Source organism: Drosophila grimshawi, unplaced genomic scaffold, assembly GCF_018153295.1.
Source record: "Drosophila grimshawi isolate 15287-2541.00 unplaced genomic scaffold, ASM1815329v1 contig_1377, whole genome shotgun sequence".
Lineage (NCBI taxonomy): Eukaryota > Metazoa > Arthropoda > Insecta > Diptera > Drosophilidae > Drosophila > Drosophila grimshawi.
In genome coordinates this window covers 20,752,785-20,774,773 of record NW_025062900.1, presented here as the reverse complement: position 1 = coordinate 20,774,773, position 21,989 = coordinate 20,752,785, and the positions used below count along the sequence as shown (strand labels likewise).

Genomic DNA, 21,989 nt, shown 5'->3' with positions numbered 1-21,989 from the left:
GTGAGACAGTCATTGACGAGTATATTAAATTCAATGATTGCTAAACTTGTGCGCTTTTGTAATGTCAAACTGAAAAGATAAGGCTGAGTGAGGATTTTCAAAATAAGAAATTAAAAAGTGAAAAACATATTTAAATTATAAAAATAGGTCAACAAACAATAAACACTAAGAAGTTAAATTTAAAAATAATTGGATATACGCCTCTATTTGATTAATAGTAAACATTCAGTTCGCTTCGCGATATGAGTAAATATAATTTGTTTACAGTTTGAGGGCAGTTTTGGCATGCACTGGCTTGTCAAGGGCGCTGACTTTTATTGACTGGTAATTTTAATTGGTAATTTTAAGTGGGGCCCAGTTGGACTAGTATTTTGAAATTATGCATTCAACGCTTGCATCACATCCGCTCTGAATTTTTGATGTAATCGACATTTAGTCTCAATTATCATAAATTATTACCGCATTGAGCTTTTAAGAATTATCTACATCTATATCTTGGCTACAGAGAACATGACGTAAAAATGCCTGCATGAATTACATGTAATTTTAACAGCATTCATTAAATTTTTATAGATGTGCCCGCAAACGGCTTGTACTTTGTCAGCTATGAGATCCTAACGAACGAATACAAACGTCGCTTTAATCGCCCCAATGTGGATCTGATTCCGGCTATTATTGCTGGCGGATTAGCTGGCATATTCTACTGGATTGGAGGAATGCCCGCCGATGTGCTCAAGAGTCGACTGCAATCTGGTATGTGGATGCTCCCGAAAACAGTATTGATAAATTAATTCAGTTCTGATTTTTCAGCGCCTGAGGGTAAATTTAATAATATAAGAGCCGTTTTCAAGGATCTATTGAAAAATGATGGAATGACTGCCTTATATCGGTTTGTATTTTGATTTTGTCATCTTTTTCGCGTTATCGATTAATATCGATGTGCTATCGAATTTAGGGGCTTCACACCTGTCATACTGCGCGCCTTTCCAGCCAATGCAGCAACCTTCTTCGGCATTGAGCTGGCCAATGCTGTTTTTCGTCAATTGGCGCCCGACTTTTAGAACTTATAAAATTCAGATTATGCAAAGACAATTATAGCAAACAAAATCTACAAATAAAGCGCAGAAAAGAAAAAACTGTTGTTTTTTGTATTTTATTTTTTATTTTGGGCTCAATATTTTAAGCAATTTACAAATTTATGCTTACAACTAGAATACAAAGTGTGTGTTGGTTGTGACAATTTATAAAAAGGAGAAACTTATAGTATGATTAGTTTAGATTGGCATTTACAAAAGGCGCATAGACCAAAGGAATTTAACAAATGCAATTCTTAAGCTTATCGATAATAAATCAATTAGTTACAATCTTAAGGCTCACCAGTAGCCTACAAATGTTTCAAGTCTCTTCCAACAAATATGCTTAAAATACTTTCTTTTTTTATATGCCATAATGCGATTTTGCTATCTATTGATTGCTTCATATGGATACTTAGGCGATTTTGCGATCGTGATTATCAAAGTTGAACAACTGTCGCTTCATATTCTCATGCTTCGATATAGTGTAGGGCGAAAGCAGCATCGGCAGCACATTCAGGGCCTTTATCTCTGGCAGTCGGATGTTGAGCAAATTGTGCTTGGGCTGCTGCGGCTGATTGCTCCATATGGGGTCGATCCAGAAGGGCAGTTTCTAGTGTGAAATCAATAATTTATTAGCATAAACACCAGTATGAAGTCACATAAAATACATATATATATACATATATAAATATTGTTTTTGCATTTAAAAGAATCGATTGTTCCATATAAAGAAATTAGTTGGGATTGCTGAGTTGGTTCATGATTCATTTTTAAAACGAAAAAATTGACTTGCTAATAATATAAAAAATATATACTTTTGCTACACTCTGACGGATAAATGATAAATTTCATTAAAATTGATTTTGGTTTTTTGTAACAAATCGTTTCTATTAACTAATAATAATGACTTAAATATAAAAAGAAAGGTTCAAATTTGCTCACTCGACTGAATTAAAAATAGAATCGCTCAGCGTTTGTATATATACGAAATTTTAGACATTTCATGTTTATAATAATATAATTTTAGCAACCAAAAAGGATTCTAATAATCTAGAAATTATGAAAGGGAATTGATTGGTTTTTATAAAGAGACAACGTTGTATTTAACATATATATCCTTTATTATTATAATTAAAATTTATATACCACTCACCTCCGAGGGCGGCGTATCAGGCTTGGGCGGCTCAAAGATGGAACTTATGGGTGCCACATTGCAGCTGACCAAATCATACAAATCTCGACCAGCATCCAACGAGTGCTGCAACATTGTCGACTGTTGCTGATATTGTTGTTGCTGCTGCCGTTGCTGTTGCTGCTGCTGCTGCTGCTGTTGCTGTTGCAGCTGCTGAGCCTGATGCTGATAGAAACTAGCCTGGCGGCGATACCACAACTTGCCAGACTGTGCATAGGGCATAGTCGACGTTATGGCAGTACTGGAGGCAGCAACATCGGCAGCGCAGAGGCTGCTGTTCAAATCACTGGATGTATTAAAGGAGCTGCTGCTGCAGCTGGTGTTGAAGAATGGCTGCGAGCTGTTCAGCGAGTTCTCCTTGTTGCTGCAGCTGCTGCACAAGCTCACATTGCCGGTGGCGGAGCTGTTCAGCAATGTGCTTGACATCACCGAGCAATTGGCACTTGGCGGCGAGCATTTGGCAGGAGCAGCTGCAGCAGCAAACTGCTCCTGATACGCCTGAAAACTGTTGACCTTCACTTGGGGCTTGTAGGCCACGTTGTTCACACTCACACTGCCCGCATACTCATTGGCAATGGCCCGAGTCTTGTGTGGCGGCGGTGCCTGGGCCAACGGTGGACGATTGTGCTCCCCGAGCGGTGTGCGGGAGCTGCGCTGAGCCTTTTGCTTCGCATAGGGCATCTTTAAGGAGCCAAACAGATGCCGATGACTGGCAATCGAGCTGAGACGTACTGTGATGATTAAATTGGCACATAAAGGGGGAAGAGTTATTATATATTAATTATTTTCTAGAGTAATTATTTTAAAATACTTAATTATATTTGTATTTAAATTTTAATTAAGCCGGGTTGGTTGGCTTCAGGAATTATTATCTAAATATAAATAAATAAATAACTAATTTTTTTCGCATGTCTAGAAAGTATTTCTTAAAACAAAAACAAAATTTGTAGCTTTCAGAACGGTTTTCTAGATAGGAACGCTTTTCACTTACGTTCACAATTGACGTTCAGGGCCACATCACTGCGCTCCTGGGTGGTACCCATGTTAATGCTGAAGAGATCCTCATGGGCCACAATCACTGAATACAAATTAGGGAAACCAAACTCAAAGGTGGAGGTCAGGCCGCAATCCAAGGCGCTCTTTAGCTCGTGCAGATACATGCTGGGACGTTGCTCCAAGAGACGCACAATGGAGACCAGGAAGCGCATGAAGCCGGTGAGGCGCACACAGTTCACATCCGACTCCACATAGATCTGAGAGAGAACAGAGACGAGACTACAGAGTAAAGAGAAAAAAGAAAAGTAAGGCTGACAAACCCACCTCAATGGCATGTCGCATTGCATGCAGTGAGGAATCAGTTAATTGCAGATTGTACTTGGTATTGAAATCAGAAATGAATTGCGTCTGACTTAACGGCTCCAGGGGTTTGAGCGATGTGGCAGAGTCTTGCAGTGCCTCATGTTGCAACAGCTGTTTGCAGGCACGATAGCAGAGCTTCCGGAATTCAGCATCATCGTTGTGACAGATCAGCCACGTGGCCTGCTCCTTGTGCAGCACCTCCACATAGGGCAGCAGCTCAATGGCGATCTCAATATCCGTTACGCCCAAGGTTTGCGGCTGCATTTGATAGCCATACTTTTTCTTGTGCAGCTTGAGGATCTGGTCCAGCTTCATGCAGTTGGTCGAGTTGCCAGTGGCATTCCGTATGAGTTCGCCGCACTGCTGCGAGAACACACGCCGGGCCACCTTCGGTGAGAGCATTATCTTCTTGTCCTCATCGCTGGTCAGCTCCAGCTCGACAACGCCATTGATGGCATCCATTAGGTCCGCCAGCTTAAGGAACCCATAATCACTGAGCCGGCACTGATAGGCGAAATGATAGTGATAGGAGCGCACAAACTTCTGAAACAGTATCGTGTACTGGAGGGCATTCTGGAAGAGCTCAACCATTTCGCCAGCGAAGACGCAGATCTTCTCCAGCTCACTGTTCGTCTGCTTACGCTTGGGCATCGAGATGAGGATATCCTTGCCCTGCTGCACCGTGCTGAGCACCACAATATGACTGTTGGCCAGACCATCCAATATGTCCACAATATCACAGACACCATAATCGGTGACATCGAAATTGCGATTCTGCGTCTGGGCAAAGATGCCCGGCAATTGGGAAAGCAATACGGAATTGTTGCCATGGGCACGAAGCACTCGCAACAGATCCGATGTGAAACGTCGGATTTGGGTGCGATGTGTGAGGGTTATCTGACGATTCTCGCCATCGCCCATAATCTGGACGACCGAGGAGAGCGCCTCGAAGAGCTCAATCAGTTTGGTGTAGCCGTAGTCGGCAACGCGACACTGTTTGCCAAAGTGATTGTGATAGGCCGGAATGAAACGATTGAATTTCATTGTGGACTTGGGTGACATTTTCACCAGTTCGATGACCTCGCGTGAGATCTGAAACAGTGGATCGGTCACCGAGTTGTTCTTAAAGTAGCCGCTGCTGGAGCCAGCTCCGCGATCAGCACTATTCAGATTTACACTGCCATTGGTCATATTCGTGCCGGCCGAGGGCAGATCCTTGTTTAGCTCCAGCCAACCGAGAATCTTGATGCCAAAGTTGTTCACCTGGATCTGTATGCCTTGGACACAGCAAACGAGATGTTCCAAATTGACGCCACTTTCATTGGCGGCAATCTGCACCTTCAGCTGTCCCTCGATGCAGTGCAGCAGCGTGGCAACGGGTATATCGCCCGGATGATGTTTCAGCAATGGATATATCAGCTGCTGGATCTCTGCTATGGTCATACAGACATTGGGCAATGGTTCGATCTCCTGCTCGGCCCAGCCCTTGTGCTGCTCCCGCTTGAAGTGGACCGTGCAATAGGGCACACTGTGCTGCAGTCCCTCCATCAGCGGTGAGCTCTCCAGCGTGTTGACCAGCTCCGGCTGCAGACTGATGAATTTATCCTCGTTGTTGTCCGAGTTGATGGTGCAGATGTCCTGCATCTTGTACAAATCCAAGACACTGATCGACGTTTTGAAGCGTGACTGGAAGAGTTCACGGAATTTATACATCGGCAGTGTATAATACGGAACATCCTGTGGATGACAATCGTTGCATTATATGAGATGACTAGGAAGATTTAGTAACAAAGGTTCCGCCAGGGCGCTGAAGACGCAAATGGTCAAGTTGAAAATCATTTTGCAAAAATTGTGAAAAAAAATAGAATCCTAAGTAAAATAAAATACGAATTTTTTCGGAGAACCCTTTTAAATGACAAAAAATCCTCTGTTATCTTAAAAAGAGATTTATACTCTTTGGAGTTCCATTCACAAAACATTTAGATCACGGTTTTATCTAGATTACTTCGACCTTAACATTGTTTCTTTTTTCTTAAAATGTGTAGCATTTTAACAATTCCACTAAAATATATGCTTGAAATCAATAAATTGTTGTTTCAGACACATAGATTAATTTTTGGCTTAATCTGAATTTGTATTCAGTTAAGTTAATGATTTAATAGATGCTAAAAATCAAAAATAATGTATATTAAAGATTTGACTAATTGGTGTCTACTCTTCGCATTCAAGTTAAAAACGGCATATTTGTTAAGAAATTATATTTCTAAAAACCAGCCTTATAACTTAGAAGTAATATTTATAAATTCGAATCCTTAAATTGTCGGTTTTGTTACTCATATTATTATTAAGCATTTGTATTTTAAAAATTTATAAAATTCTAATATAGCAGTTGTGAGCAGAAATTTTTTTCTCAATTTTTTTTTGCTAGATGCTAAAAATATATTTCTTACAAATTTAATTATTTCTGACAAATATAAAGTCTTTCTGAGTTTAAGAATATATATTTTTTTTGGTATATTAAGGAGTTATTTTCAAAAACAATAAAAACTTTTAAGGCGCCTTTCCGAATATCAGGTAGACTTTTTTCTGATTGTAGTGATTCCTGACTTAAAACTTATCCGTATACTGACCTTCAACAGTCCGGCCACCTGGCATCGAAGCGTATTGATCTCGGTGAGCGAAGAGTCTCGCGTATAACTGACCAGCATGCGCTTGTGGCCAATCTTCTTGCGATGCAGATTGGATACCACCTGCTTGGCAAACTGTTAATGGAGAAGGAGTGAAAGAGGAGACTTTGTCTTGGTGATGAGTAGACTGAACTTACATAGAGATCGGGCACAGTCACCTTGGCATACGAGCTGGCCTCAAAGTTGAGGGAGACGACGGGCGTGATGGGCTTCAGTTGATTCATGAGGAAACTACGCAAACTGGCCTCATCCAGCGAGTAATCCAGATTGGTAATCTGCAGTGTGACCGCATCGTTGGGATCCGTGACACTGGCATATGCCGACCCGCCCGTTGTCTCCACAGTGGAGCTGCTGGACATCACTGAGGCGCCCGAGCTAGGTGCCATGGTATTGATCAGACCATTGCTGTAACCATAATCTGCACCACAAGTAGCTGCCGCCGATGATGTCACGCTGCCTGCAACACTGACACTGGACACAACTGAGCTGACGCTGCTGCTAACCGATTGGGGCAGCGAGGATGTGGACATGGCCAGCGGAGGTGATGTCTGCTGATAGATGGGCGCAAACGTTGCCTGATAATTGCTGGCATAGCCACCCAACGACATAGACGCCGCCTGATGTGGCTGATGACCCATCAGGGGATGGCTGCTGACAGCGGCCTCAGCAGCTGCCGCTGCGCATGCCCGATTGTGATTGTAGGGCATGTAGCGGTTGCGATTGTAGCAGGAGGTGCTGCCATTCGCATGTGCATATTGGCACACCTCCACCTGGGTGGGCATTGCTGGCGGCCCCCCGCCACCATACTTGTGCGGCAACAGGCCAGGTGGCGCCGCATACCCGGCCAGTCCATTAAAGTAACGCAATCCGGTGGCGCCTCCAGCATTATTATTGTAGTCGGCACAGAGAGCGGTGGGCGGCAGAGCCGGGGCATAGAACTGCGATTGCACGGCATAGTAGCCACCGGATGGATTTTCACCCACGCCACCATCGCAGCCAGTCCAGCTAAATTTAAGTAAAAAATTTTACATATATATATATATATATGTATTTATTTATCTTCGAGTATGTCACAAGTTTGTAGCGTAAAATAACTATTTGAGAAACTTGGTTTATTTTTTTTTATTGAAAGCGACCTTAACTCGGTCCACAAACTTTAAAATTATTTTCAAAAATGTTAAAAAATAAAACTAAAGTTACAAATTAAATAATTTTTAAAAATATAAAATATATCTGGGGGAATTAAAATGTATTTGTTGCAGCATTTATTGGATTTGGAACTCAAAAATAAAACGAATCAGACCTAAAATTCTTAAACCTTGAATTACTTAATATAAAGGAAAACTACGTAAAGGAAAAATAATGAATAGCTTCTGAGCGGATCCAGTTTGAACTTGGTAGTTTTTTCAAATTCAGATTCGGGATCGGAACATAAATTTAATCTTTTCTTAGAATTCACTACCCTAACTGAATCGTATCCCTGTAATTGTATCGGAGCCAAAACATTTTAGGTCAGCTAATACCATCATAGATATTTTGTTATATATGTATATATAATATACATATACATATATATATATATATGTTTTTTTGCCCAAATGCCAGAGTATTTCCCAGTCAATTCGACATGATTGAAAAGTTCTCACTAATTTTTAAAAAATTTTGAATTATATTTATATTTTTACTTATTTATTTTGAATTTTTATGCACCAATACGCAGCCGAATACTGTAAAGCAGTTTAGAAAAATATCAGAGTTCTTTTGGTGTAATGCTCTGCACCAAATATATGACAGCTACTCAGGCATAGGAGGGACTTAGGAGGCATAGAGAAGTATGATATTGAAAGGGTCATTAATTTCTTTCAGCCAATGCTCAATAATGTCAAGTTCACCCTTGGCGTCATTAATAATTATCTTAAAGCTCGTTATCTTAATCCGATTAGAATCTATCTGCCGCTTATTATTCCGGTGCAATTATTTTTTTATTATATATTTTTTTTACTATTTATATTTAGTCAGTATTGATAAATGGTATATTTTTCCAATTCACACATTTAACAGCGGCTTATTGAACTGTTTATTGAGAAAACAAAATATGTTTATTGGAAGATCGGTTAAGTTTCGGTTAACCAATACTAAGTTTAATTTATCGTTCAATTATATATAATTGCTTATCAGCACTTCCTTAAAAATGGGGAATTATTGTGTCTTCATAAACAATAAATTTTATTTCTATTAGCAGTTAAGGCTCAAATCATTTTCAATTTTTCGTTATATTTTAATCTTCATATATATAAATAATATACATTTAAAAAAATAAATAAAAAACCATAGTATAATATCCCATTTTCCATTCAGGGCAATATACAGGGGATCAACTAGTCGTATACATCCCTTTGCAGCTTTTTTAGTCGTTTTTAATGCATATATGCATACATTCATAAGGCATAAGTGTCGATTTTAATTTAAATAGGGCAACAAATTGTATTGGAATTGTTTTGCAATAACAGGTCGTTATTGAATAACGTCAGCAATCCGCTTAAAAGGCAATTTTTTTTTTATCCGCCTGTTTTTACATGAAATCAGATAATATATTTGAGCAGTGCAAATATTTGGCATAAGATATGACAGGCGCTAATTGCACTATTTAATGCTAATAAATACAGTCCCATTTATAAAGATATGTGCACATTGTAACTAGAAAAAATTGCTACTCACCTATACAAACGCTCCGTCATTTTAACTAGTACTTTTTATTGGAAACTGGAACTGGAATTCGAATTGGAATTGTGTTGTAGACAGATTGTAGTCGCCGGTGCTTGGTACCTCTGGACAGACGCTTGCGGTTTCTCTGGAATTTAAAAGACAAACAGAAAAACCCATTAATAAAACTATCTTATCATTTGCATGTGGAAATATGTGTTCCACTTTCGTACCAGATCAATTTAAATCAATGCAAATGTAATACTTTTGTTCACTTAATTTCCACCGATTGTTGGACATGAAACGATTTGCATGCGAACATCAATAAAATAAGTGTCAAACAGATCCACTTTGATGTGTTCGATTTGGAGATACCCTGTAGTAAGGCCTAAGGAGCGCTGATACATATTTATTATTATTATGTATATATATATATTTATTATGTAATATTTGCAGAAATATACTTCCAGTCATAAATGCTGAATTCATTTCGATAACAAACTTGAAACTGTAAACAATTAAGTTTAGTTTTGCCGAACAATTGTGTTTTTGAATTAACATTTTATAGCCAAACTTTTTTTAAGATGATTTACTAAAAAAATATACCCACATGCTTATATATATATTTATAGTGCAGATACACATATTTTCCATTGTTGAGTATAATAAATTAATTGATCACTTCGATTATTCAAATGTATGGCATTTATTATGATTATAGGGTACAAGAAAATGAAAAGCCCTACAAATGCTAAATACATCTATTAAATCAGTTTGATTACAATGATTTGCATCAAGTCATAAATACAATTAAATAAGAAACGCTTTGAACTAAAAAACTCAATTAATAACCGGCTTCATTGGCAAAACTGTTTCCAATGTCAACACATCAATGCTGTTGGCCGCGGAATAAATAGCGGGAGACGGAGAGAGCGTGTAAAAGTTTACCGCACATTATTTCAATTACACGATTCTAATGTATTGAGTGACACTTTTCCATTGGTAACTGTGTATTAAATACAGTTAGTTTTTTACAGTGTGACTAGGCTGATTTGTAATGGAAATTTTTGTTGAAAACATGTTCGTTAAGGGGATTAAATTAAATTCATTGACAAATATGCATATATCTAATGGAAAAATTTAATAATCAAGTTACACTCGATTTAGTTTCCATGACTATACACTTAGTTCTATGGAATGTAAATTAAAACAAACTATATTATAAATTCCTATTCTCTTTCCATCGATAGAAATAAGTTATTATATTATCTTAATGATCAATTTGTCACAATCATTATATAACATTTTTATTGCGACACTGTAAGCTTTATATTATTTTATTGCACCACCGTTTTTTTTTTTTTTACTACCGAGCACATGTTCAGCTTCGAACCACTGTAACTTTTTTCATATACTCACGTGTGCAAGTGGAAACAAGAACTGAGACTTTTCGGCGTTAATAAACCACCAACTTATATTTGTGCGCAATCAAATACTTTAAAATTCTATTAACAAATTCAATTTTTGTTTAAACTTCTCTTAACAAATTATGCAATGATCGAAAAATGAAACAAATACAAGTTGAATAAAATCTATTTAAATGGGCGTAAACTTTAAATAAAAAATATTTAAAACAAAAAAAATGGAAAGTCGCGTGTTCTTATGACCGTTTAGGAGCGGATTCCGAAAATAAATTTCAATTATATATATATAAAAAAACACTAAGGACAAACAAAATTTCTGGCTTCTTGGTCTCGTTTCAGTGTGTGTATCTCGCTGGCAACTGAAACGCTTGGAAGGAGCTTTGGCGCCAAGATAATGACGCGTGTAGATTGGAAGTGTTAAATTAGGGTTGCCAGCGGGGCGCAATAAGACCGTGACCTTCCAGCATGGTATATCGCCTTTTACTTTTCGGTTGGACACAGGTTTCTCGTGTCGTATGCATGTGGCAGCCACACAATAAACAGATGCGGAAGTATGTTCTTTTTGGCCATGCAGCTACTGAGTTTGTTGTCCTGTTTTTCTGACAAAACTGATCTCATATCTGTGAGTGCAGTTCACAGTTCGCAGTTGATCACTGTATTCAATCCCTTCACTTTCCTGGCCATTTACGTCACCTGAGCTGTATTGTATAATTTTTAAATACACCTGGTTTATCTTAATTGTGGGTTGCGTTGAGAACCTTAATCACTAATTGACCATGTTATGTGATGTAATTTTTTGCCAAGCTGTTCTACGGACTGGATACATATTACATTCATCAATATCGCTTTGTGCCGGTTAATCGGCAATCAGAACTTTCTAGACAAGAATAAACTATACAATTTGTGGCATAGGCAAATTCTTCTATATATTTTATATGTGCATATAATCATCTATCGTATGAATATAAAGCATTTGTTTTATCAGTCATTAGGGTCGTTGCTGCTGGCATCCGTTCTATGTGTGATATGAGAGAGCGGCTTTGGAGATCTTAGTTGGGAGCTTTGGCGCAATGGAAGGGTCGCCAGCCTTTTTCTAGAATATATAATTAGATTGGGAGTCTCTCAGTAATTTGATTGAATAGAAATGCATATCTAGCTAACTGAATGTCAAGCTAGAGTATCAAATTAATAGTTATCAAATCATAGGCATGCACAGGCGTTTTACAATTTGCAATTTACATACGTATATTTATTTAAATTTCAGGATTTGTTGTAAACAAGTTTTATTGATTGTTTTTTAAATGGTGTATTTTTAATTACATATCAATTGATTGGAATTTTTGAACAAGCCACTCGTAAAGTAATTTCATGAATATGTATATATGTAAGGATACAGCAATTGAAATTTGCGCAATTATATAATATATAATATATATATATTTGACAGTATTTTAGTTATTAAAGTTTAATGACTTTGCATGATTGTTCAAAAATAAATTGTGAATAAAATCGGTTAATATATTATTGCTTATAATACGCATACTGAAAGCGACACATAATTAAAAAAAATGAAAATTGGGTTAAATTAAATTATAATAAGCTGGTAATACTTTTGTATATTCAATGATTTAATGTGAGCTAAAATGAGTACACAGTTTGTGAAAAATGTTTTAATAATTGATAATTTTAGATTAAAGTTACAAATAAAATTAGATAATATTAAATGGACGATATTAAATTAATAAAATAAAACAAGTGTAAAAAAAGATTTATTTAATGTTAAATATGTATGTAACGTGATACCGATTGACACAGCAAAATACAAAAAAATAAAGGTGAATTACATATATTTTAAAAATAAAATATATTTGTGCTTTTTAAATTAAAGTAACAATTTCTGGTGGTATTTAATTGCAAAATTGCTACAACATTTGTGACCTGAATTGCACATATCCCAGAAGAAATGTAATTAAGCCAAAAATAAATTTTACAATAAGTTTAAAATGTAGTTTTTAATGAAAGAAATATGAGTCTGTATAATTCGCTTTTCTTTTTAAATAATACAATAAATATAACTTTCTCTTAAACATGTCTTTAAAGAGTATTAAATCAGTCGTTATGCCTTTGACTTACAATTTACATATGTATGTAAGTAATTATGTTGAAAATAATTGTTCTCCCATTGGAATGGTATGCCGAATGCGACAAACATACAAACATACATATATATATATATATATATATATATTTATGTAACTACAGTTAGTTCTTAGATATGCTCTGCAGCTATGAGGACCACTCTGTTGTGATCTCTGCTATCGCAGTTTACACTCGTTTCAGTTTCTTCTCTTATTGTGCTGTGTGGCCGGCCTGCCTTTCCTTCCTTGTCGTCGTCGTAGTCGTCGTTGTCCAACGTTCGTCGCGACGTTCAACGACTTCTTCAGCTGGTTACATTGTACATTGTATTTTGATTAGAGATTTCGTTGGTTTTTTCTCGAGCAGCCCCAAGTTAGTCGGTTACATTTAGCTCAGCGCAGCGAAGGCAATAAAAGTGTGGCGTGCGTGTTTAAGTCAAAGAAGATTGTTATAAATAGTAGATGCCATAAATGGGGTTAAATCAATGGAAAATATGGTTCAGGGCTTCGGCTAAATAGACCAACGACTCTTCGCTCTTCGTCGCAAGACAAAGAAAACGAACACAAAAGTGCAATAAGCTGATTAACAACCAAACTGACCCAATTAGGGCCCAAAGTGTGTGGTATTCATTTAAGTTGACTGATGTCAAAGACTCGATGCCCTATTGTTGGGTCGAGCCAAAAAGCTCTTAACTTTGACTGGATTTTGTATTTCTGTTCATCTGTCTGCATGTTTGTCTGTCCGTCTGTCTGTGTTTGTCTGCCTATTTGTAGTGATCAAAAGTCGCGATTCTGATAAGACACAGATGACGATCCAATTTGACGCTCGAAAAGCCCCCATTGCATATTATAGATTATATACTTATATATACAATCAAGCCGTGGCACAACAGAATGATTGAAATGATTTTTTTTATTTGTATTACTTTTTATTCTTATATATTTGTATATACATATATATATATATATAAATATATACAACAAATATTTCAATCATTCTGTTGTGCCACGACTCATTCAAATTAAAAATCATTCGATTGCTGGCAGTTGCCAGCTTGAACAGTCGCGTTTTGAACATTTTCGAAATTTCTGGCTTATTGCTGGGAATTTGAAACACAATTTAAACAGTGCACAATCTATATAACAAATTAAGCTGAATTGCAAGTTGAAAGTGACTTCCAGGCGGCAGACCAAAATATGTTTAGAAGACCCAAAAGTGAGTATTAAATAGATGTGAATTTTTGTGTTAACAAATTCATTTTATTATTATATCATAATAAAATTAATATTAAATTTTAGTACGCTCGAATTTCGAATTCTATACAATTTTATCTTTGTAGAAATTTAATCTTAAAAAAAATCTACCTTGCTTATGTAATTAAACATTTTCAACCGGTGATATTTAAAGCAGGTAGTTAAAACTAAATTGAAGGTATAATTAATTAATTAATTTATTTATTAATTATTAATTTTTTACCTTGAACACATGGTAAATCGTAATACAGTTGTATAAAAGTGCTTCAGGGGCAGAGGAAAGCATATTCCACCTCATAAAATATATATATATACCCTTGATAAGCATCAATACCCGATGTGATTTAGCTCAGTCCGTCTGCTCGTATGCATGTTGATGTTCTCGTATATCCCGTGGAAATAAAATTAATTTTATTTTGTACTTTGTACACTGCCCTTATATTGATAATAGTTATAGCATTTCAATATATTTTGAATATACCTTTGGTACAATATTGATCAACTGGAGGCATTTCATGAATATCCGATAAGAAACACCGACATTCTCATGTGTGACACACGAGCCGAAATTTTTGTATTTACAAATATAATATATATGACCTTAAATCTTTGAATGCGTACATACATAAATCCATACATTTGTATATGCGAAAATGTTCTAGGCACTCGTTTGACGTCAGATTCGGGTTTGTAAATAAAGACATGCGCTTCCGTAAAATACAATTGAAATTTAATCAATGTGATTGTTTTTTTCCTTTATTTGTTATAATTTAATTTGATAGGAAATAAGAAATAAAATCCCTTATAACTTTTAAATTTGTTTCTTGAGTATTGGTTATATTATATTTTCATAAATTGATTTTTTATTCAATTTGCAACGACAAAATAAAAATAGGCCAATCAGCTGTTTCATTTAAATCAAGCGGCAATTTTGCCAAACATCGGAGACTTATATTGTTAAGAATGGGAATGTAAGAAATGTTGTTCATAGTGAAGTTCAACTTTTGGATCTTTGGATCTATCTCGATTAGCTACACTCTCAGAAACAGTCGCTATACGTTTGGCGCCAAGGTCAGTTTACTCGATTATTAGTAAGAAATTATATTTCTTTCTACTTTTGATTCACTTGTCAAAAATACAACTCGTAATTAACACATTTCATTTTCAAGTTCAGTTTTTAATTTTGAGGGATTTCCATTTTCGAAATTTCAGTGTTATTTGGTTGTTTCTCTGAGTGTTGCCGAACGTTTATTTTGATTCATGTTGGGTGGACATGACAGAAATTTATCTGGATGAAGTTAACAGCAATTTTATTTATCAGGTTTTGTGTTCATAAAATCTTATTATTTCATATATAGTTAGTCAGATAGAAAAATCATACTTTCAGGGCATATTGTCCTAATGCAACCTTATCAATTTGTCAATGAATTATATTAATATTTGCGCATTATTAGAATACTATGCTAATAATCTCAAAAACTAAACCTAGCCCACTAAAAATGATTATGTACTTCATGATTTGTTTTGACTAACATTTTTATGCTTTATTAATTGATGTGCATAGAGATACTTATCAGTGCATTGATCTCTTATTAATCTATAATGTTTGTTTATAAAAAATACAATCAATACAATATTGCCGGCATAGTGGCTTAATGCATGTTATTGCTGGCCCGCAGTTGACCCAAAAAGTTAAAAGTAATTTTTATATAATTAGAAAAATAGGAGCTGAAAGCATCAATCAAAGCTGTCAATCGGAACACTTACAATCTATTTGATGCAGTCTAGCAATCTACAATAAAAATATGTCAGAATACTCTAGTTAAGCGAAATTGACTAAAAGATACCCTCAGACGAAGTATTTTCCTATCATAAGTCACGGCTTCGATTTTCAGACACCAATACTATGGAATTTTACAACTGATCAATATAATATCAAAATATGTTTATACTCAATAAAAGATAAAGCTTTTTCTTTAAAATTATACATTTTGTTATTTGCAATTTATATTTTAATTATAAGAAAGGGCACCAAACAATAAATATTTTACATATAAAAACGGACATGGCCAGATGGACTCCGATATCGATGCTGATAAAAAATACATGTGTAGTTTATGGAAACGCAGATGCTCCCTTCTTTCTGTTACATACTTTAGCACAATTCCAACACACCCTTTTTATTTCATTTTCAATTAGTTCAGATTATAATCATTTTAAATGATGAACTATAAAATAATTATCAATTTGATGGGTGAGTCACGTGGACGGCAAACGTGTTTCCCAGAAGGACCTCTGACCCCAAAAAGGCGATCTCTCATTGCGAAAAACTAGGAATGCTCTTACATATATATATTACATAGATACTCTTGATCAGCAGCAATAGTCGGATTGGCTTAGAGACGAGCCCATCTCAAAGAGAAAAGATAAAGTATTTTTCCGATAGATAAACCCGTTCAAATAGGTCTGACTATTCCTTTGGATAATTATTATCAATAGTGTCTAAAGGCATCTCGGATACGCTCAGAGTGGTTCTCAGAAATGAGCAAGATATTCTAACTGGTTTCGTCAAATTAATTAATTCACCTGCAAGATCTTCAGTGCGGATTCTACCTATTTTCAAGGTAATCGTTCCTTACTTTTTGACAAATTAAAGCAAAAAGAAAAAAATGGTTTTAGATACAAAAATTCGATTTTATTGTGTTTTATGCAAATCAGCTATAGCTTTTGCGATTATCACACAAATTTTATACCCGACGACTTAAGTCAAAATTTCCTTTTCCGTCTATCGATCTGTTGTCTCTTAGCTTATAAATTCACCTAAACTGGGGTGTCAAAACAAAACCGGATTTTTACCGTTTGAAATTTCGAATTGGAATTGCAATCAGTACTAAATTAAAAAAAAATGTAAAACCAAATACCGGAACTGAAATTATTTGTCCCGAAAAGATTGTATTAGAACCAAAATACCGAATTCTGTTACTCAAATGTATGTTTGTGTATGGTATACGAGAACCTTAACATATATATTCTTAAACAGTTCAATGACTTGTAACTCTTACTTACTCCATTAAAATGAGATTGAATACGTTATCAACATATTCAGCTTAGACTATCGTATGCGGTTGGAAATGTCGTTCGTCACAGTTTGGTGAACATTCAGAGTTCTGTTTACTGAACTTTAACTCAATAAATAGCGAACTCAATTTGATTAAGTAATTTGTAAAATGAAACCTGACATCCCGGCTATATAATTATAGCAGGTTTTCATATGCTTTATGGTTATTGTTATGGCTTCATAACACATTAATGTCTTCATTTGTAGTTTTTTTTGTTTGCTTTAGCGTAATTACTCATTTATATATTACATTGCTTAATAATTTACGGGTGTAGAGCCAGGTATATGAAGATTTATGACTGGTTATGTATTTTTAATTGATTGTAAATTGCATGTTTGGCATATAAAATATTTTGATTGTCATAGTAATTGATTAACTGTGTATATAAATATATATGCTGTATATTGTGTGCTTGATGCTGAACTTGAACTTGGGCAGGCATAAACATATACAAGCAGACAAGTGTATAAGCATTAATAATAACTTCCTGCCACTTGCCGTCTGCCGTCTGCCGTCTGCCTCCTGCCACCTGCCACTTGCCCTACTGCCTTACGGTATTGTTGGTGTGTATTAATCGTTTTACATCGTTCATGAAAAAATTCGACTACAACGAAAGTGTTACAAGGTTTCGGGGCTCGACAATGTTTTATAAAGACGAAAACTCTTCCAGTTCCTACACTCGAAAAAAGTTTCTCTGTATTTTGAAAAATTGCCAGTTTGTCGCCTAGCTTAAATACATGATTTTTCTCTTCGAGATTCTTTACCTAAAATTTAGAATATAAATAATACAAAGTCTAAAAAGCAAATTTCATTACCATGTTCGGAATTTCTAAAAGGATTTATTCTATAAATTATTATTTGTACTTCTACTTTTTAGAAATATTTTATATTATTCATTTCTATTTCAGAAAGATTGTTTTAAAGTAGATTGCTTTTAGATATATTTTTTATTATTATGAAATACATTTCTGAAAAATATAAAAAAATATTTTCTAATATCAAGAAATTTGTTGTGTAAATCTAAGAATTATTTTTATAGACCAGACATTTTTTCCAGCATTTCTCATGATTATTTTTCTGAGTGTATCACACACATGTATCGTTATTTAGATGTATATTTCACATAGTGTAGTGTAGCAGCCCTTCTTTGGTTTTTGCGACGCAGCAAAATAAAAACATAAATAAAAAAACAAAAAGCATAAATAAGAAATAAAAAAAAATCCAAACCAGTAGCGCCCGTTTCCCGACTACGATAATTCTGTGCGAATTCCTGATTAGCCGCCGAAAATTCGAAAACAAACTAAAAAAAGCGGGTTTCACTCAATTGCGCGACGTCTTTGATTTTGTTTTTGTTTATTTGATTTGTATTTCTTTTTTTAGGGCTTTTAAAGATTTTTTAGTTACTAAGCCGCTGGGTCATATAGTTGAATGAAGGAAATGTGCAAATTCAATCAATAAATATTTAAACAGTCCACTACAAATAGTCTTGATTAGTTTGTTAATTACATAAAGATACGCTTGCCAAAGTCATCAGCTTGATTTAAATAATTATTCATATTTTACTTAACCTTTTTAATATTCAGAACTTGAACTTGAACAGGGCTATCCCTGTAAAGGTAAAATCTTTAAGTTAGTTTTTTTTTTACAACATTATTTATGAAGATCATTAATCTTGCATATGTTGCCCTTCTTGTGTGAGTTTTTGTAAATTTAAAGTTGAACGTTTTTAAGTTAATTTTTCGAGAGCGCATGTTATTAAGATATCATTAATCTTCCGCCCTGCTATTCAACTGCCAAAATCTTCCTTTTAATAATAATTAAAAAAATTATGTAAGGATAGATTAATTCGTTGTATAATTAACATAATTTTGTCATCAATTAAAATCGTACTCGAATAATGAGCATAAGTTTTCACTTAAAAAAACATTTCTACACATTTAATACTTCCTAGATACAGCCTTCTATCTATATAACTCTCTTTGAAATATCTCCCAGCATTTATTAATTTGTTAAGCCATTTCGTCAAAATTCTTTGCACAATCAACTTCTAAATGGCAAATATGATAAAAATTCCACTTATGAAAACATACTCAAAGCTACTTGACCAAAACTGCTGACTCGACGTTGTCAAATAACTTATGACGCCGATGATGAGAGGCCCGGCCAGAGTTCGATCCTACAAACATAAAAAAAAAAGAATAACAAGTCGAAGATTCTTTACCCTTACAAACGGAAGTTTTAAAAACCCGACCAATTGTTCTTATGAATACTTTTATATGATATAGTTATCCGAAGTTGATGACTTCTTTCTGGTTATCTTGGCAAAGAAAAATGTCGACTATTGGGATCGGATGAGTTACAAACTTCAAATTGTAATAGCATCTGAAAGAGTATTAAAAGATAAAAAAGAAGTGCGAAGGTCGATCGTGACCGACTGCGGAATACTCTGGCACCTAATTAATCCTTGAGGGAAGTCAATCTACCTACACAATCTAGGTATAAAATTACGAAAGACATAGACTTTAAGAAAATATATATCGATCTTTGAAGGACGTAGCCATCAAATAATATAGGCATTTACAATTTTTGGCAACAAGATCTTATGTAAAGTTCGTGACTCTAGTTTTAAAATATGTGATTTTATATATTGGCTAATTTCAGTTTAATCGATTTCATAAACACTTTGCACTGAAGAAATATTCTCCTATACTTTATGTATCAGAGTATAATGATAAATTTTTGGCATATATTGTGAAATTCCATTGCAATTTGTCGTTGTGATTAAATTTGTTTTTGTTCTGTAGCCAAAGAATGAAAACAAAAAACCTGAAGGAAGCTGTTGTCTTCGAATTACCAACTGTTAAATACCCTTGCATTTATAATTATTCTTTTATATGACAATCCAAAATAATTTAAAAACACAAAAAAAAATATATATAAACAATTCTTGCCAATTAAAAGACTTAAATTTCCTTTGAATAATTAAAAACTAAGATGTAAAATTATTACGTTTTATAACATTTTTAATAATTTATTTTAACTTTTTGTATTTCTTTGGTTTACTGATCTTATTCAACACTAAATAGATAAACTAATTAATAAAAAAAATGTTGTAAATACAGGATATCTGCAGTTAAGCAAACTCGACTAACTTTTCTTGTTTTTATATTTTTTTTTTTTAAATGTTTTTTTGCTTGAATCTGTGTTCAGGTTCTTTCGCACCGGCATGACGAAGCAGAATCTTTGTTTACTGACTTGACTGCTCAGTTAAATAAATATATAATACGATTGCAAGCATTTTGGCGAAGGTTAAAAAGCACGTGAAATCGAGCTGGCCAATTACCCATATTTTGTGTTCACTAATATATTTACTTACTCGTACAGCATCCCGCACTTGTATTTTCTCAAGCGAGGAGTTACTTCCACGAAATTTATATTAGACTTCGACCGAGTTACATTAAAAAAAATAAAATACTGGTTGACAGCAACGTCATTGTCAGATACTTTAAGTGTCAGATGCTTTATTATTAGATATGTTAATTGTCAGAATGTACTTTAGCCAACCCAGAATTGATGCAGATACAAATGCTGAACGACAATTGCTTTGTCGTAATTCTCAATAAGATTAGTAGCACATGTTACTGCGCCTTGCAAAGGTCATAATGCCAATATATATTTGAACAAATGCATATCTGGAGAGTTTCGCATTTTTATATTGTAGCAGTAATTTCATCAAACCTAACTCGATAAGTATCATCATCATCATTAGTATTGATAGGTTGTCGCTTGACTTTTGACAGGGCATCATCATAAATCAAATTGGCAATTGGTTAACTTAAAATCAAGTTCTCTAATGTAAACAGTGTCTTAAGACAAATCACAACTGACTCAGCATATAATAAGAAATATTGTAACTAATATATGTGCGATAGAATTGCATTGAATTTTTAATATGCATAAATAATTAAAATTCCTAATAGTGCACAGAGTTGCAATGAAGCTTATATATAAAATTAATAAAATGATCTGATGAAGACATCAATTTCAATTTAATCATCATATAGAAAATAACAAAAATAGAAAAACAAATAACTGTTCATAAATTTCTGTTCTTATAGAAATTTGTTTTTAATATTTGAAAATTTGTAAATTTTATATAAATTGCATTATAATATGTATAGTTATCTGGCTCCAGATCAATTGCAAATATTTTATAATTGTATCTAAATAATGAACAGATTTTTAAAATATACTATTATAGATTCAAAAGTAGTCCTAATTTAATACCAAATATATTGTCTTTAAAATTAGGTAAATGCAAAATAAATACCTAAAAAAAATGCGCAATGTTTTTTTGAAAAATGTAATTAAATTGGAACGTAAGGTATAACATTTTTTTACTCTTCCATAGGGTATCCTAATTTTGCCTGGAGAATATATATAGATAATAGACAAATCCGTCAGTCCGGTCGCTTGCAAATATGAGTTCTTCAAATTTGAGGGCTGGCTAGGCAGCTTTTTATTCGTTTCTTCATTGAAATGTTTTTTTCTTAGTGTTTTGATATATTATTTGTGTCTTCTTTTTTTTTGTGTGTCCCAATTTAAATTGCACGAGTCCGCTTAATACTTTCAAATGAACAATTGAACTTTTGTCTGTTTTGGTGACCAATTTAAATTAAACTTTAGATTTGTCATTTTGATTTTCGGGTTGAGCCGCCGAACTAAGCCCGCAACTATTGATTATATGACAAAGTCTCTCTCGCAAATCCATAAAACATGAGCAACGAACGTGAACACAATTTGGGCGTATTTAAAGTAAATCGGTTGTTTCTGGGGCGAAATGACGTCAAAGCACCCAGTGCCTAATGATATTATTGAAAAACCCATGTGCATCGATAATAATTGGTGACCCCAAGCGGACCCTTCCGATGATGAAGTCAGAGTCGCAATAGTATTCCTACATCTGTAATTAATCCAAGTGAATTCAAATGGCAACTGCCACCAACGATTAACAAGTGAGAATTCGCCAATAAACTTGGC

At 34.5% G+C, this 21,989-nt stretch overlaps 3 protein-coding genes across 3 annotated transcripts in view; 2 read left to right on the top strand and 1 right to left on the bottom strand.

Moving 5' to 3' along the window:
• Window positions 1-242: 242 nt before the first annotated feature.
• Window positions 243-1,119, top strand: LOC6566499 (congested-like trachea protein). The gene is made up of 4 exons (XM_032739426.1): window positions 243-246; window positions 574-753; window positions 811-889; window positions 956-1,119. The coding sequence occupies exons 1-4, from the start codon at window positions 243-245 to the stop codon at window positions 1,059-1,061; spliced, it is 369 nt and encodes a 122-aa protein (XP_032595317.1). The 3' UTR covers window positions 1,062-1,119.
• Window positions 1,120-1,204: 85 nt separating this feature from the next.
• On the bottom strand, window positions 1,205-10,543 carry LOC6566441 (meiosis regulator and mRNA stability factor 1). The gene is made up of 8 exons (XM_001993051.3): window positions 10,437-10,543; window positions 9,033-9,165; window positions 6,452-7,319; window positions 6,258-6,389; window positions 3,589-5,364; window positions 3,260-3,521; window positions 2,230-2,999; window positions 1,205-1,686 (listed from the first exon to the last, which is right to left on the bottom strand). Exons 2-8 carry the CDS (start codon window positions 9,050-9,052, stop codon window positions 1,489-1,491), a joined length of 4,026 nt encoding a protein of 1,341 aa, XP_001993087.1. The 5' UTR covers window positions 9,053-9,165; window positions 10,437-10,543; the 3' UTR covers window positions 1,205-1,488.
• Window positions 10,544-13,736: 3,193 nt separating this feature from the next.
• Window positions 13,737-21,989, top strand: part of LOC6566440 (scavenger receptor class B member 1) — a 28,404-nt gene continuing 20,151 nt past the window's right edge. Inside the window, exon 1 of the mRNA XM_032739318.2 lies at window positions 13,737-13,792. Coding sequence (XP_032595209.1) covers window positions 13,774-13,792 — 19 coding nt within the window. The 5' untranslated portion in view covers window positions 13,737-13,773. The remainder of the gene's footprint in view (window positions 13,793-21,989) is intronic.

What these genes read in the sequence shown, in the direction of transcription:
- LOC6566499 (XM_032739426.1), top strand. An exon ending in CAAGAGTCGACTGCAATCTG is followed by an intron (nt 754 to 810) that starts GTATGTGGATGC and finishes CTGATTTTTCAG; the next exon opens with CGCCTGAGGGTAAATTTAAT. An exon ending in GGAATGACTGCCTTATATCG is followed by an intron (nt 890 to 955) that starts GTTTGTATTTTG and finishes TATCGAATTTAG; the next exon opens with GGGCTTCACACCTGTCATAC.
- LOC6566441 (XM_001993051.3), bottom strand. Translation starts at nt 9,052, where the DNA reads ATGACGGAGCGTTTGTATAG. An exon ending in CAATGCGACATGCCATTGAG is followed by an intron (nt 3,522 to 3,588) that starts GTGGGTTTGTCA and finishes GTTCTCTCTCAG; the next exon opens with ATCTATGTGGAGTCGGATGT. An exon ending in CCTGAACGTCAATTGTGAAC is followed by an intron (nt 3,000 to 3,259) that starts GTAAGTGAAAAG and finishes TAATCATCACAG; the next exon opens with TACGTCTCAGCTCGATTGCC.